The sequence below is a fragment of the Sarcophilus harrisii genome, chromosome 6 (assembly GCF_902635505.1).
Source record: "Sarcophilus harrisii chromosome 6, mSarHar1.11, whole genome shotgun sequence".
Taxonomy (NCBI): domain Eukaryota; kingdom Metazoa; phylum Chordata; class Mammalia; order Dasyuromorphia; family Dasyuridae; genus Sarcophilus; species Sarcophilus harrisii.
In genome coordinates, this window is record NC_045431.1 from 5,265,119 (window position 1) to 5,282,249 (window position 17,131).

The window sequence follows — 17,131 nt, forward strand, 5'->3', positions numbered from 1 at the left end:
ACTTTTCCATCCCAAATTCTATGCTAGAGTGATCCCTCATCCCCAAGGTTTCCCTCATTTCCACTTTAGTTCTTCCACACTGACAAGAATCGAATCCAGAGCAGCAATTCTTCCTGTTGGTTCTTCAAAGTTTGAAAAGTGAATGATGTAGATAAGAACCTTCCCATACTTTTAACACATGATCTCTGAGAGATGCCATGACTGAAAAACCATGACCCTTCAGCCATCCTAGAGAAAAGCCTCTCCCAAAGTAGACAGGCCAGTCTTCAGACAATTGTCCAGCACTGGGCTTTTAAATACGATATCCAAACAGATTTTGTGTCCTGCTTGGATAAAGCAAGGCAGCTGAAATATCATTCAAATAGGAGTGATTTAAATAAATTTATTTGAGGGAGAAAAAGAATATTTGAACATCAGGTATAGTCTGATCCACATTGATCCAGCAATACATCATAACTCATCTTAAGCACATAACTAAGCAAACAGTTTATGAAAAAAAAACAAAACACTTCATATTATAGCTAGTTAATGTTGATCAAAATTCATAAAGCAATCTAACCTGACTTTTAGACAATACATAATGACCATGATACAGTAAGAAAAATACAATATCAAATACTCACTCTCAGTGAGTGTCCAACTACAATATGAACAATTTAAGACCTTTTTTTAAATGAAAAAATATTATTAGCTTTATTTTAAGCATTTTCAATTAGATACAGCTTTGTACAGTTTTGATCACTCTATATATACCAAAGGAATTCCTTCTAAATTATTTCTAGATAAAATATATTATTCATTTCATGTTTTTCTCTGACAACAGCATCGGAATTTCATTGTTACATTTGAGTTTAGACCACAGAATCAGACAGGGTTGTGGCAAAAATACCTTGTTTGGAGTTGGGTGAGTTTCAAATATAGACAGTCCAATTTATGGAAACATTGGTTAAAGACATGTAGACGTCCTTAAAGAATATAAACATCGCTATCTCCAAAGAAGCAGTCTAATTCCAAAGAATAGCCTCTCAATTGGGGGGATCAAAATGGGTGGTCCAGAGGCTGAATTCTTGACAATTCAAGAAACTAACTGCTTGCCGCTTTGCAACACAAACGGTGTGGTGATCTGTTTGGTTGTGTTTTCCTTTTTGTGCTATAGAGATGGCCACTGTTACAACAGCAGTTCTTAGCAGTCCTTGAGCCCATCGGTGTAAGAGGTGTGCAGCCTGCCAAACTGATCATTAGAAAGAAAAATGTGTTCACTGAACTGTACACATCGAGCTTCTAGGAGGGTTAATAGTTTTTGACACAGGCTCCTGATTGTAGTTTACAATATCTGCCTTCACCACCCTCTGTCATAGAAAAAAAAACCAAAGTTATTATTGGAATATCAGACACAAGCACAATTTAGAAACAGCTCTACCATTTTTATTTTGTGAACTTTGCTGAGTTTGCTAAAAGCGTACATTTTAACTGAAGCATTCTTATCAATATCAAAAGAACTGATTAAAACAAACTATTGCAGTGATCAACTGCCTACAAAATCATGCTTCAGCAGTATCTTGTATTAACTTTGAAACTAATTGTTTCCGTGACAATGCCATATGCCATTAACCACCACAATCCTTTTATTACTGTTGCAGAATCATTTGCAAACGAGAAAGTTGTTATTGTGTCTTAACCTGTTCCAAGCAGTGTGTGAAATACAAACACTAGGGGCCTAAATCTGTTTGGCAAATTTAGAGAACTGTTATTGTTTGTCCCTAGTTTTCAAAGGGGACCATGACATCAGGGAGGTGATGTCATGACACGCAAATGAGTTGGATTTAGGTGAGGGAGGGCGTCCAATCACCAGCTTTATCTTTTCCTCCAGAGCCATCTGGGTTCGGGGGCAATATATAAATCAAGAAGATCGGACACAGTCTTGGATACAGTGGGAGAGATCTAGGCCTTCTTAAGGTTAAGGTTTTTAATGGGTCTCAGTTTTTCTGAGGTGACACCCATAAGTCTAAATAAGAAATAAGACAATGCTTCTTAACTAGTCAAAAAAAAAAAAAAATCTGGGAAGGGAAGACCCTCAGGATTTCTGGCCAACAAAGAAACAATTGCTGTTCACATTCACTCGGAGTCGATCAGAACTCAAACAATGACCAAATGGGGCGTGGCCTGGGCCCTCCGAGTGGTGAATCAAAGAGACTCAGAGTAATTCAAATTAAGGTAGGATCCTTAAAAAAGAAATTAAGCCAGTAAACTCTGAGATGTTTCATCAATCAAAATTTATATTCCTTTGGGCAGAGAACCTGCAGGTGGGACAGAAGGAGAGGTGGGAGAGATGGAAGAAGGAGGAGAAAGGGAGGAAGAAAGGATGAAAGAAAAGGAAGCAAGGAAGCAGGAAGGGAAGGAGGAAGGAAGGGGGGAGGAAATGAGGAAAAAGGCAGGGGAAAAGGGAAGGAGGGACAGAGGGAGGGAAAATGGAAGGAGGAAGTGAGAAAAGGAGGAAGAAACAAAGGGAGGAAAGAAGAAAGAAAAGGAGGCAGGAAGGTAAGGAGAGAGGAAGGGAGGGAGAAAGGGAAGAAGGAAAGAGAGATGGGGAGGGAAGGAAGGAAGGAGGAAAGGAAGAAGGGAGGGACAGAGGGAGGGAAAGAGTGATACTACATAGGACTTAGATACTCTGCCCAAAGGAATATACATTTTGATTGCTGAAACCTCAAAAGATATTTTGGGGTTTAGTGGCTAAATGTTTTTTAAGGACCATGCCTTAAATCCAATGGATTATTATAATCCATTGATTATATGAATATACACACATTATATGCAAATATACCTAACATCTCCTTGTCGCCCTTTCCTTACTTAATGTGATCCATATTCTATTAATTACTTTAATAGAGTTTGCCAGAAGAACACTAGGTAAGAGCTCTATCATACTTCTTGAATTACAGGCAAACTTAACTAGATTAAAAAATTCAGACCAGCCTAGTTTACAATGAATCTTCTTATCAGCTTTATTGAATGAACTGAGCAATGTTAGGCTTTTATGCGACCCAAAAGCAAAGTCACCATTATAGGATGTTAAGAGAAATGGACCTTTCAGGAAGAAAAGCATAATAAAAATAAAAACTGTCAAGAGTCCCTTATGTTGGTCACATAGACTTGGCTTGATATATTTTTGAAGTATTTACTAAAAAACTGAGCATATGGTTGACCACCAAAGGGATGAGTTTTTTGTTTCTGTTTTTCTTATCCTAGCAACTAAAAAAAATCATCTATTAAGGAGTAGTAGGGCTGAAACTTGTGCTAAAAGAGGAGCTCACCCATATCAAAAAAAAAGAGATCCTTTGAAGTGCTAGAATATTTATAAAGCTATTGTTCTACTCTACCAAAAAAGGTTCCCATCCTGAGTCTGGGGCATTAATACACTCTTGAGTGTCAATAATTGTGCTCTGAATTAAGAAACAGCATGGTATGGTAAGAAAACCAGTGAACTAAGGGTCAGGGTCGTGAAGTCCATTTTCTAGTTCTGCTACTTCCTAGCTGTAAGACTTTAGGAGCCAAGTAAGTTATCTGAAGTTTAGTTTGTTCAAATGTAAAATGGAAATTCTACTACCTATCTTAACTACCACACTTAAAGCACCCATTGTCCATGTAACAGGCAGGGGGTACACTAGGGAGAGCCTCGAGAGTTTGTGAAAACACACTGTAAATTATAAAAGGCTTTCGGAATAAGAGAGGAGTTCTCCCTTGGAAGCCATAAGCAATTTTGAAATAGTCCTAATTAACTTCCCAATAACACTTTACTGTAGGATATGGCAAAGTCAGTAACCCAAAAACACACACAACTTTAAGGAAGCAACTTTTAAAAAATAATTCAATTAAGAACAACATTCCCTTTTAAGTGGTAACTTCAATCAAAATGTTCTCAACGATTTAGTATTTTCTTTTACATCTACACCCAGAAATAAGCATCTGAAGATAAAACAAACCAAAAAAACTTATCACTGGATTGTTTCAGAAAAATTGCCGAGTGCTGAATTACCAAGTAGATGTTTCAATTTTTTTGCTTCACTGAACATAGAAAAAACATCTATGAAGTCAGTTTTGAAACATCATTTGTCTGTAAGTTCTTCTTTAAACTGTAAACCTTTCACAAAGGGCCAGGTTTTTTTTTTTTAGTTTAAGTTTTTAAACAAAGCTGCTATGTCATTGCTCTGCAAAATTTCCTCAGTTATATTGACTTCCTGTTGGTAAAACTATTATGGAAGCATAAGTCCTAGAAAGCAAAAAGCTATTTGGCATCAATTACCTCTACTACCCTTCTTTCCCACCCACAATTACAATAATTTCTCCAATACCTGTACTACTGTAAAGAACAGGTTCTACTCTGTGTAGAGGTGAGCTGCTGATTATCTTCTTCCGGATACGTCACTATTTCTGCCCTGACAATATGCTGTCAAATCCCGTACACAATAGACAAACGAGAAGGATGAGGAATAAAAAAAAAAAAAGGGGGAGGGGGGTGAAATGAAAGAGAGATAGAAAGAGAAAAGAGAAGGGAGAGAGGGGGAGGAAAAAGAGAAAGAAAATTCAATAACTAAAAAAAAGAATGAACATTCCAGAAAGAACAAATAAAGAAAATCAACGCACATTTGACTAAGTAGCCAAAGATATAGGAAAACATGAACATAAATAAAGAAAGAAAAGGAATAAAGATCCAAGAGCTAATTTTCTTTATCATCCTATTTAGTTAAATATCAAAATGGAGAAATGCCTACTGAGTCTACAGAACAAGAGTTTACTTCTTGGGGACTGCCTTAGCACACACATCCAGAATACATACCAATGTAAATGGTCAGGCTTTTTTCTATGAGGGATTAATAATAATATTACATGCGTTAGATATTTATCATGTGAACTTTTTTACTTAGTAGCCTTTTCGTCATGAGAATATTTCTATTTTTCATTATATGAATGCCCTCACAACCACTCTGATTACAACGCCCAGAAACTCAGCAAAAAGTAGGTTCATTTAAAAATTTTAAGATAGGTTCCAATTTCATAAATGCAAATCTCCATTGGGTTTGAAAAAAAAGTTCTGTACAGCTAACAAGACGTTCCATTTCTCTAAAATGTTAATGGCAGTTACTTAAAGCAATACAAATGAAAATGTTTCCCCAATGAGAGCAAGGATAGAGAAAAAAGGGCTCTGAGAGAAAGAGCTCTGGTGGGGGTTCAAAAGGCCTTTCTGAATCCTTTGTTTAATACTTACCTGTTAAAGGAGGGAATCACTCCCGGTGAATTCTAGCATTTCTTCCAGAGCTAAATCCTAAAATCCTAAAATCCAATCTTTGAATTGCCTTGTTTCGAAGTTCAAATGACCAATACATGTGAAAGGGCCTTGTAGCTGTGAAGCTCTACCTACATCCCAGTGGCTATTAGGATTTCCACTCCTACAGCTCTTAAGGACAGAGCTGACATATAAAATATTAAGAAAAGCATTTATTAGATGCATTCTGGGTACAAGGTACTGAAAAGACATGGTATTTTTTCCAAAAAATCTTTATTCTTAAAGAGCCTATAATCTCATATGAGGGATGTACAGATGTATATTAGTCCAGACAGAATAAATGCCAAAAGAGGCTGGAGCCGGCTGTGTGAGCCAATTCTAGCAAAGGTTTGGGAGCATCTTTTTGCAAAAGCAAATTTTCATTTTGAACATGAGGTTAAGAGACGTCATCCAGGATAGAGGCTGGAGCCCCCGACTCCTCTGGTTGCTCTGGTCTATGAGACATTCTCCTTGTCATGATCAAACCTGATGAGGTGCCTGCACTCCCGGCAGACAAGGCAGCCCGGCAGAGGCCGCGGGGCCCCCGGGAAGGCAGCAGGCACAGGGTACATGGAACCGCCACCCTGCGGGCCCTTGCCCTCCAGACTAGACCCAGGAGGTTCAGATGGGGGTCGATTTGTCAGAACCACTTGTGTATCTTGTCTGTAGGAAAGGGTACTACCACCTGGGGGGGAGGGGCACCAAAAGGCTTCCTGGGAGACATGGCCCATCAAAGGAAGGAGACTTCAGGCTCGAAGAGGGAGAGACAAGGATCGGGCACCTGATAAGCGTGAGCAAACATCTCTCCAAAGGCCCAGAGGGGGGTAAGAGCAGGGACGCTCGGAGGACTCGTTACTTCATCTACACAAGTGGCTTCTCCCTTCATTAGCAGGCCCCATCTTGGCAGGGAAGCTCTGAAGCTTCCATGACACTTATAAGAAAAATCCCTAATAGATCAAAGGAAAAATGCCTCTTCAACTGAAACTCCAAACTTCCCTCAGTATCTGAAGGAAATTCCAATTCACCCAACTTTCCTTTGTGGGACTCAGCCACAAAGTTGCTTTGTGAAAGTCCTTGAAAATGTCGAAGCCCCAAGGCAGGCATCCCACCATGCTGAGCTCTGAGGTCTCTGTCTTCTTGTCCACCTGCCCATCTAACCAATCAAGAACCAAGCTCTTCTTTCCCGGGGTCTCTTCTAGGTCTCTCTATTCCAGGCCCACCAAGAGAACTCAAGTCTTCTCCCTTCAAGCCAACGACCACATCTGGTGTCTCAGACCACAGGCTCCTCCTCTGGACTCATACTCAAGGACACTAACGCCAGAATAATGTCCAAGAGGCGATCAAAAAGCGCCAAAGGGCCTTCCATCTGCTTCTTTCATTAAATGGTTCTTTAGTGCAAATGGTTCTTCTCCTCAGGGAAAACTTTTCCTGACTCCATTGAGTCCACGCTCTGGAAGCATTCTGGGTCCTCCATCATTAGTCCTGTCTCACATTTACCTGGGTGCATCCTACATCCAACGCAACTCTTCAGGACAGGAAATGTAATTCTCATGTTTACATTACCCAGAAGCTGGCGTGAGACCTTGCACATAGGAGTACTTATGTTTACTGAAAACGTTTGCTGACTGCATGAATGAATGACTAGGAAAAGTTCACAGGAGGCAGGAAGTGGGAGCAGGGAAGGAAGCACATCTTCACTGTACGTGCAAGTGGAGGAAAATAACTCAAATTTATTGCTGTCAATCACACGTGTTGTTCATCACATTTAAAAATCTAAATTTTAGGATATATTCCATTATTAAAATTTTTATGTCTATATATAAGTTAATAAGCATTATTAATGTGTTATATTTGGAGAAGAAAAGGTCACAGAGACCTATAGGAACTATATATACAATATATATGTATATCTAACTATTAGTGCAAAAACAAAATTCATTTAAGTCACATCTGTCAGCTTTGAACAATTTTCTTTAAGAATGCTATTTAAAAAAAACAAGAATGCTACTTTATTTTACATTCCTCTTTCTTAAAAGAACAGAACAGAAGTAGTGCCAGACAGGCTTTGAAACTCTAAGTTGATTTTATTATATACTATGAAAAGAAAAATGAGCCATACCTACCAGTCCTGTGCTTTCATACACAATCCTCTTTTTTCTATTCTACATACATGCAAATAATGTATTCATTTGGTGTTTGTTAACAATACACATTTTTTTTAAAGTTTAAATTTCTTCTCTTTTAAAAAGTTTTCCCTCAGTTTCCAGATGGCTTAGGCCACATTTTGATGAATAAATATTACAGACCAGAGGGAAAAAAATTATGTGGAATTGGCAATGTGAAATTAAGTTCTTGTTACCAGATTATCTTATTAAAATAAAGGTGGTTAAAAAAAAAAAAATTTCATCCCTCAACCTGATAAACATATAGAGCCTTGAATTACTTCCAAAGTCACTGAAAAAGCATAATATAATTATGAAACACATTGCACCCAGTAGCACAAAAGAGCCCAGAGTTCCATGACGAATTCAAGTTAAAACTTTCTGATTTTTAATCTCTCTCTCTCTCAATCTCTCTCTGTGTGTGTGTGTGTGTGTGTATACATATATATATATATATATATATATATATATATATATATATATATATATAGTACCTACTATGTGCTAGGCATTGTGCTAGGCTGCAAAAACACAAATACAAGTAAAAATAATATAGTAATCCCTACATATAAGGAACTTACATTCTATCAGGAAATACAAAGATAGATAAATAATTAATATAAAGAGAATTAAAAGCAAATAAAAATATGATTTGTAAATACAAGCCAGCTGAGGGGGAAGGGCTAAGTAGCTGGGGGCATCAGAAGAAGCTTCATGTAGAAGAGAATGCTTCCTCTGTCTAGAACAAAGTTAATACCTTTATTTTGTTTGTTAATTAGAATAAACCAAACAAATAGTTTATTTTATTTTGTCATCCCTGTGAAGGCTCAGGAAGGTCAGGATGCGATCCTAAGTTCTTAAATCTGTGTGCCGACAGCAAAACCATGAAAGCTAGGGAAGGGTCACTGTGCAGCAAGAATCATTTAAACTTAGGTCATTTCACTCATGTCCCACTTCTCAATGAACCCATTTGGGGTTTTCCTGGCAGAGATTCTGAAGCGGTTTGCCATTTCCTTCTCCAGTGTCACAGCCAGTAAGTGTCTAAAGCTGGATTTGAACTCCAGGAGATGAGCCTTCCTGATTTCAAGTCCTGGGTTCTCACCACTGCACCACCTAGCTGCCATGTTAAAATTAATCAAGGGCTTCCTCATGTCACCCCTTTGAGCCTCACCATAGCCCAAGGCAGGGAGGGAAGTTCTCCCAGCACGGTGTGAGCCCTGGCGAGTTCTAGCAAGCTAGAGGGGAATGGTGAATCTAAGGAGCCTGGAAGCTTCTCACCAGGCTGGTTAAGATCCATAAGAGCAAATGCTGTTGTCTCTCTCTGTTCTGGTAGCCCCCAGCATAGTGCCCTGCACATCATCAGCACTTAGTGAATGCCTGCTGAATTAAAGGTTTACAAATTACATGGACAAAGTTACACAAAAGCAATCTGCTAAGTTCTAGAAGAGTTATGGTCTGTGGTGGGGGAAAGAGCACACGGACTAACAAAATTATAGTTCCTTTATGTCTTGAAATGAAGGTATGAATAATGCCAGAAAGATGGAAAAGGAGGACTGAAATAAAAGAGAAAACATCTCTCTCTCTCTCTCTCTCTCTCTCTCTCTCTCACACATACACACACACATACCCCACTCCCAATACACACATATACACAACCCACAAAAAGGAGAGGAAAGGAAAACTTCACTCATCCAGATACATGGAAAACCCATCTCAAATAGTCAAGAATTAGATATATAGAACTGTTGTGTTTTTTCAAGAACGGTCATTTTGCAACTTTGAACTACATTCAGTAAGCTAATGAAGAACTGCCAAGTAGATGTGTAGGACTTCAATAAATATATGTTAGGAAATAAAGTGTAATAACACAGGAACTTGGGGTGCAAGTTAATACTTTTAAAGTTTGTTCTCTGTAGCAAATTAAATATTCACCTTTTGACGTTGTTGTTATTACTGACTTCAGTCTATTTATACCCAAAAGTAGTATAAAATAACTTGTAACTTAATTCAAAATGAAATTTCACAAATTATAACTAATGGGTCTCACTATTCTGTCAAGTACTAATATGTCTTAATGAAAAAGATTCAATCTTTTCAATTTTCATAGAAAGAATGTTTTTCACCTCTTTCAGCAACAAAAGCCTGATGCAGTGTTTCTGGTGATATTTAAAATAATTATACTACTACAGAAGTGTGAAAAGGACCTAAAAAACTTCTTGAAATTATGTTTAAAACATAATATTCAAGACAATCACCTGTGACTGTTCAATTTCTGCCCTGTTTAATTTGATTCCAAGGATTTCAGCAGCAACTCTCTGAAAACACAGGAAGACCTGTAACAAAAAATAGAGTAAAAATAATTAAAAGCAGACATCCTCAAATTACCTTTAAATACATCAAGTTTTTTTTCACTTCTAAACAGTGACTGTTGCAAAAATGTGACGTCCTGTGCAATTCTGAAAATGAGATATCTAGAAAAGGCAGTGTCACTGTATTAAAATGCTTAAATCATAACTTTAAAGATACCATATGGTATACTAGACTGTTAAAATGAATTTGAAGATATATCCCTTAACAGTGTTCAAAGATCATACCCGATTAATAAGAATAATGAATCTCATGGAATGGTTGCATGTTTTTGAATTTGCACTATTCAAAGTAATAATTCTGTAAAATATGTTCATCGATTCAAGCCCGACAAACATAGGCAGTGCAAATTTGAATATTGCAACTATTTCCAGGGCTCTTTATTCATACTAATCAGGAATAATTGGGCTGGAAAATTTTGCTTCCCACCAAAAAATCACAGCTCTTATATTTGAATAAATTATAGCCTTTTTAAATAATACTGTAAAACTGAGAAGTGGTTCATAAATCTCGTAAGAGCTTACAAATGAAATGGATCAGTCCAAACTAATTTTTGACCATCTCCAAGTTCCTTAAGTGAGCCATATATATATCTGTTGACTTCAATTTCTCATTTCTCATCTCATGAAAAATATTCTTTAAAGTGATTGTAGTCTGTCTGTGGCTGGTAGAAACCAGAACACGACCTAGGACTAAGGCTCGTGTCATTTGAGTTAGTCATTTGTTTATCTTAAGGAGGACAGTTGTGACACAGTGGGTAGAGCTCCAGAAAGGAAGTCAGGATTTCCAGAGTTCAAATTTGGCCTCCTCTGCTAACCAGCTGCATGGTCCTGAGCAAGTCATCTAACCTCTAATTTATCTGAGTTTCCTCATCTGTAAAATGTGGATAATAAAATTATCTACTTATCAGGGTTGTTGTTGAGGATTAAATAAAATAATAGCTGCAATATTTGCTTAGTATACTGCCTGGCACAAAGTAAATGCTATTTAAATATTAGTTATTATTATTATTTCCTTGTCTTTACAAATAAAAGATACAGCTACTGTGAAGATCAAATGGGATAACAGAAAGAAAGCCCTTACCCAATTATAAAGTGGCTTCCAAGTTTAAGTTATTACTGCTATCCAACCCTTCAAGAGCTTCCATGCTTCTATCAACATACAGATTTTTCACAATTCTCATTATTTGAGAAATGTGCTAAACCTGGTAATCTTATTTTCAGAGTACAGTCGAAATATTAATTATTCTTACAAATTAAACATCTTTAAAAGGCTCCTTAATTTCCTTATAATGGAAATAATTTCCTTTTTAGAAACAGCTTTATAATCATGATAACTCATGATCAACTTCAGGTCCACATTTTTTTCCTTTCTCCTTAAATATTTTCCCTAATCCTTATTTGTCCTAAATAGTTTTTATAACTTATCCAAATGAATTTTCTATTCTAATACCACCATCACCCCAGGCAATGATCATTCTTTCACAGCGTACTGTCACCTGCACCAAGAAAAGGCATGATAAGACATGTCGTAGATCTTAAGATTTTTCAATCTATAAACCACAGTCCAACTCTGTGGGCACACGACCTGTTTGGACCCTTCTGGCTACAAAGACAATCAATCACCTGCAGAAAATAACTCTTCAGCAAGAAGCTGAATCCAGAGAGGAGTTAATACCTGCAGGGATGTGGGAGAGTTCAGGGACAAGACAGCCAGTATCAATGCTCACCCATGGCTAATCCAGTGGGCAAAGCAGAGGAAATGCTGCAAAATGCTCTTAATCATAATATGGAAGTACATTATTGATTTAGCCAGGAAGCTGAACTGAGTTACTAATTTAACCTAGGAAACACATATATAAATACATGCAACCATACATACTTACATACATTACACTTGCATACTACATGTTATTACATAATGAACTTCTAATTCTGGCTATATCATAAACTAGAGACCTCAGGAAAGTTAGTGTCTAAATATCATTTTCATTTGTAAACTAAAAGTTTAATTAAATGTTCTCTAACATGATTTCCAGCTCCAGATGTTTATGATTCCCCCATGCCACGGGCATCCTGTAAAAGAGATCCGATTCAATTTAATTAAAAAAAAATATATATATATATATATATATATATATATATATATATATATATATATATATATATTTTTTTTTTTTCCCTTGTCTATTCTTAGGTGCCAACTAATGTGCTAGAGATGGGGCTGGAAAGATCAACAAAAAAGCCCCTGTACTCCAAAAACATGTGTGTTCCTCGAAGGAAGCAACATGTTCACAGATAAGTAAAAATAAACAATAAACAAAATCATTTCTGGAGACAATGGGTAAAACCCCAGGAATGGAAGTTATCAGAAAAGGGAACTTCATACTATAAAGAGTATCGCACCCTCCAAAATCTATAAAGAAATAAGAGGAGAAGGATGGGCAGAGGGGGAAGCAAAGGGTGAGGGAAGAACACAAGGGGAATCCTTTGGTAGGGGGAGGTAATAACCAGACAAGTTACGGAGCAGAATTTAATTAGAGAGTCATCGAGGATAAGAAAGACGTGTGTGTATGTGGGGGTGCATGCATGTATATATCTACATGTGTGGAAAGACGTGTATATATGTGGGGAGTATGTATGTACATATCTACATAGGTATAGACAAATATAGCTTTTCTTAACTGCAGCCAGCTTGAGGGTGGGGGATGAAAGGGAGATATGGATGTGTGTGTGTGTGTGTACATAGCTACATATGTGCATATATAAATATATTCTTTCTTAACTATAGCCTGCTGGTCTGAGGAAGGTGAAAGGGGCAGGGGGAAGAATAAAGTAAAAAAAGTGGGCAGCAGAGAACAAAAAAAAAAAAATTTACAAGGAAGTAAAGATGGACACTCATGAATATAAATTCTTCTCCTAATATATGTACTTTCTTAAATTGGTATTTGCCGTTATAGATTTTAAATCTTCCCTGATGTTCTGCTGGGCACAAGATAATGTTCTCTTTTCTTTTATTTCATTTTGTTCTGTATTCCTTTTCTGTTTTCCTTTTCTCTTATTCTGTTTCTTCAAATAAAAAAGGACAAAAGAAAAGGGAGCTTGGAGAGTCCAAGAGGCCGTGGTGAGAAGGCAGGGCAGAGCGCTGTGGGCAGAAGCTCAGAGGTGGGAGATAGCAGGTCTTCTACGGGGAACAGAGAGGAGGCCAGCTTGGCAGGAAAAGAGAGTGAATGAGTGGGATTAATGGGAAATCAGTCTGGAAAAATAGGTTTGGAGCCAGAATATTAAGGGCTTTAAATGCCAAACAGAGGTGTTTATATTTTATTCTACAGTCAAGAGAGAACCACTTAAGTTTCTTGAGCAGGGGAGTTATACAGTCAGGTCTGTACTTTAGGAATGTCAATTTAACGGTTATGTGGAAAATGGATAAAAAAGGGAAAGACTGGAGGCTGGAAGACCAATTAGGAGCCAAGAGCAGACCTGAAGTAGGGAAAGGTCTTGGGGACTATTCTGCTCAAGTCAAAGTCTCACCATAATTCTGACTTGGCCAGGACCAGACTGGGGTCACTGCCCGACCAAGCGGTGCCCAGTTGGGGAAGAAGGTCCCTCTAGCAAAATGTGGCCATCCCCGTCCCCATGACCCGCTCCTGTGCTGAGATGCCGGGCTTCCAGCTTACGGAGCTTCGAATTCAAGGAGCTGTGACAAGTCCACGCTCTGGTGACTGGCCCAGGTTTGGCACTTCAGAAGTTCCGGATTTTTCTCAGGCCTTGCTCCGTTACCTGGGGGTGTCTGTGGGTGTATGTGCCGGGCCAAGGCTCTCAAAGACCATCTTGACACTTCAGCAAGTCCGGCCAAGCTAGAACGGGCTCGAGATGGGCCCGGTGATGGCCTGTGCCCAGCACACAAAGGGCAGGCCGGTTTCTTCGGAGTCCTCGCCACATTGTGTGACGGTGACTTTTTGGACCACAGCCAGATCAAAGTCTACTGAGGCACAGAGGGAGATGGGATCTGTGCCGGCGGACTTAGAGAAGTCACAGCTCCCTGAAGTACACTTTGTTTTCTACCTGGTGTAACCTGCCAGCAGGTGAAAAATGGTGCCCAACTCCGGCTGAGTGAAAACCAGGCTGGAGGTTTGAGAAGCTGCCATGTGTTTCTACTCAAGTCATCTTTTTATATATCAAAAAATGGAATTCTTTATCAAAATAGCAATGAACTGAAAAAGACTTTTCTTTAAAAGGTGGAAAGCACCTCCATACAATTATTCACAGTGCATCCTTAACTGTTACCTAAAACAATGTTTAATCTCTTGTCATTTGGTCATTTTAGGCATATCCAATGCCCCCCTGACATTATTTTGGGGTTTTCGTGGCAAAGATACTGTTTAGTTTTCCATTTCCTTCTCCAGTCCATTTACCTCTAGGAGGAAACTGAGGAAAACAAAACGGAGTGACTTGTCCAGGGTCTCACAGATGGTGGGTGTCTGAGGCTGGATTTAAACTGGGGTCCTTCCGAGTCCAGGCACAGTGTTCTAACTCCTGAACCACCTAGCTGTTCCATCACTATCTCTGGTTTAATATTTTCAAGGTTGGAAAGACTTGTTTCAAGTGATCTTCAAAATATCCCTGCTTCAAATAACAATCCTGTCGTTTAGCTGTCTTTAACTGTGTCTGGCTTTTCCATAACCTCAACCACAAGCAGTCTATTTACCTTCCTTGTCTTTTAAACTTAATTAAAGGGAGAGCTCTGCCAACCCCTCGGCCTCCCGGCCTTCCCTTCTTGCTTATTTCCCTGCAAGCAACAGACACCCAGAGCTTACTGAATTGGAGAATAGTTATATCAGTATTGTGGGCCTTCCTGACTGGCTTTTATAAAATATAATTTACTTGTCAATGTACCTTTTGAAAAAGCCATGTGAAGAATCCTCTCTCCACCTTCCTCATATAAGTGTGTTATGAACTGAAGGTTCCCATCCCCACACTCGTCTAAAACAGGATCAAATACAAAACTGTCCTTGATACAGAGTATGGAATTGCAAAAATCCACACTTGGACTACAAAATATTTTGGGGAAGAGTCATCTCTTCCAGAACAAACCATTTTAAACCAACTTTTATAGAGAATTTGACTTGGTTTTCAAATAGAGGGAGAAAGTCATTAGAGCCTAAACTAAACATAGCCCAGAAAATTGCTTAATGTCAAGAACTTTCATGAGTATTGGTGAATATAGGAAATACAAAAGTGGTTTGGTAAACCACCTTTATTCTAAACAATGCAGGGGAATTTCCAACTATTAGTATGAAACATTTATAAAATTAAAACATTTTAGAATTTTGGAATTGAAAAGGACATCCCTTTCAAATGTACACACACACACACACACACACACACACACCTCCAACAACTTTACAAAAGGAGTCGAATGGTTAAAGTTAGGACACAAAAGTCAAGTGGGTTTTAATTCTATTAAACACTTACAGAATCTCCCGTCTTTGCTGACACAAAATGGCTACTGAGGCCATTTTCCTGGCAAAACCGTAGGTGTTTATCAGATTTCACTGTTCTCATATGCTCCAAATCAACTAGAAAGACATTCAAAGAAAAACAAAATCCAGCGTGTTACTGTTTTGAAATAAAATTGTTAAATTATTTTTAGCTAACATGGAAGAAAATATATTCTATTTTCTTCCTGTTCTTCTATGGCACTGTCTGCTTCTCAAATCTGTATTTTATACATAGTAGATACCAAATAAGTGATGAATGAGAGAATAAATGTATAAATGCATCTGAAGAACCAAGATGTATTCAGTATAAATTATGTTAATGAAACATATACCTCCTACAATCTTTCTTTGAAATAGTTTACAATCTGACAAAATTAGAAATTTTTTCATGTTTTATCATCCCAAGGCTTTCTGGCAAACATCTAGTTAATGTCTAAACACATCAAAATATTCATTGATTTTGTTATTAAAAATATTGCTAATTTCATGAATGAGACTTCAGAAAGTTCCTTTAGAAAGTTTCTTTCTTTTATATATTTTGAGAGTGGTGTTCATTGATTTTCCCTGTGATGGGCCCACTGGAAATAAAGCACTTAAACAAGACACCATTTCACAGAGAAGTGTTTGGTGCTAAAAGCAGAACATGGAACTCAAATCTTGACAGGTTTTATCGTGTACATTCCAATTTTTCCAAATTTGATCCTGAAGTAACAGGAATCTATATAGAAAAGTTTCTCTTTTTATTGCATCGCAGTACCAATATGGGTGTTGACTCAATGCCGTCAAATTATAAGGCAAATATATTCACAAGGATTTAAGGACAACTAGGTTCTTTGAGTCAATACAGGAAAAAAAAACTTAAACTGATTTCCTGAGGAAGGGACCCAACTGACTTGTAAAAACTTGTAAATTTGCAAATCTAGTAAGCCTGCATAATAGTGGCAATTGATTATCAACTGAAAAAATGCTCTCATGCTACATAAAAGGCTTTATTTAAAATGATATTGGAGGTCTTTAATTTGTAGGCTCTGGAGATTTTCTGTAGGAGTTTTTTGGTCTAACAGGGGATGCTTAAGCCCCATTTATACTGCTTACCTTGGTTAATGTGGAGCCTTTTTTTTTTTTTTTTTTTTGGCCACATGTTGCTGTTCCTTAAACATCACCGAGGCCTTGTTTACAAGAACAGGCCTAAAAACGCCCAGATACCACAGGCATTAATTTGTGGACAACTAAAATACTAAGCTATTAGCACTAATGTTTATACTACAGTTTATCATAATATTGAAACTAAAATACTTCTAATTCAACAACAACAAAAGCAAGAACAAATAACGTCACTAGGAAAAATCCCTGATGGAATCGCTAACCAGTTAAATATAAAGCAATGTCACTTTTTTAAATTAGAATATTCTCTACCATCAAAAAGCATCCCATACCAAAAGAAGTCAACCTAGCACACTAAGCAGTATTATATAATAATTACAAATTAATTGCATTGTACAATTATCTTAATAAAGAAAACAACTGACTTTTTCTCAATAGCATTTTATTTTTCCCAAAACATGTAAAGACAGTTTTCAACATTCATTTTTATAAGACTCTGTGTTCCAATTTTTTTCTCTCTCCCTCCCTTACCTCCCCGAGACAGCAAGCATTCTGATATAATTATGTGCAATACTTTTAAGGATATTTCCATATTTGTTATGTTGTGCAAGAAAAATCAGATCAAAAGGGAAAAACACAAGAAAGAAGAAAACAAACAAAAAGAAAATACTAAGCTTC

General features: G+C 37.5%; 1 protein-coding gene across 3 annotated transcripts in view; it reads right to left on the reverse strand.

The window, feature by feature from the left end:
* Positions 1-362: 362 nt before the first annotated feature.
* RAB28 (RAB28, member RAS oncogene family) overlaps positions 363-17,131 on the reverse strand; it is an 89,217-nt gene continuing 72,448 nt past the window's right edge. Inside the window, exons 5-8 of one of the 3 annotated variants that reach the window (XM_031943314.1) lie at positions 15,324-15,427; positions 9,738-9,815; positions 4,350-4,444; positions 1,265-1,349 (exon numbers count right to left, since the gene is read on the reverse strand). In XM_031943314.1, the coding sequence (XP_031799174.1) occupies positions 4,355-4,444; positions 9,738-9,815; positions 15,324-15,427 (272 nt within the window). In that variant the 3' untranslated portion in view covers positions 1,265-1,349; positions 4,350-4,354. Of the gene's footprint in view, positions 1,350-4,349; positions 4,445-4,543; positions 7,094-9,737; positions 9,816-15,323; positions 15,428-17,131 lie in introns of those variants that run through there. The other 2 variants (XM_031943313.1, XM_031943315.1) reach the window with 2 other exon arrangements.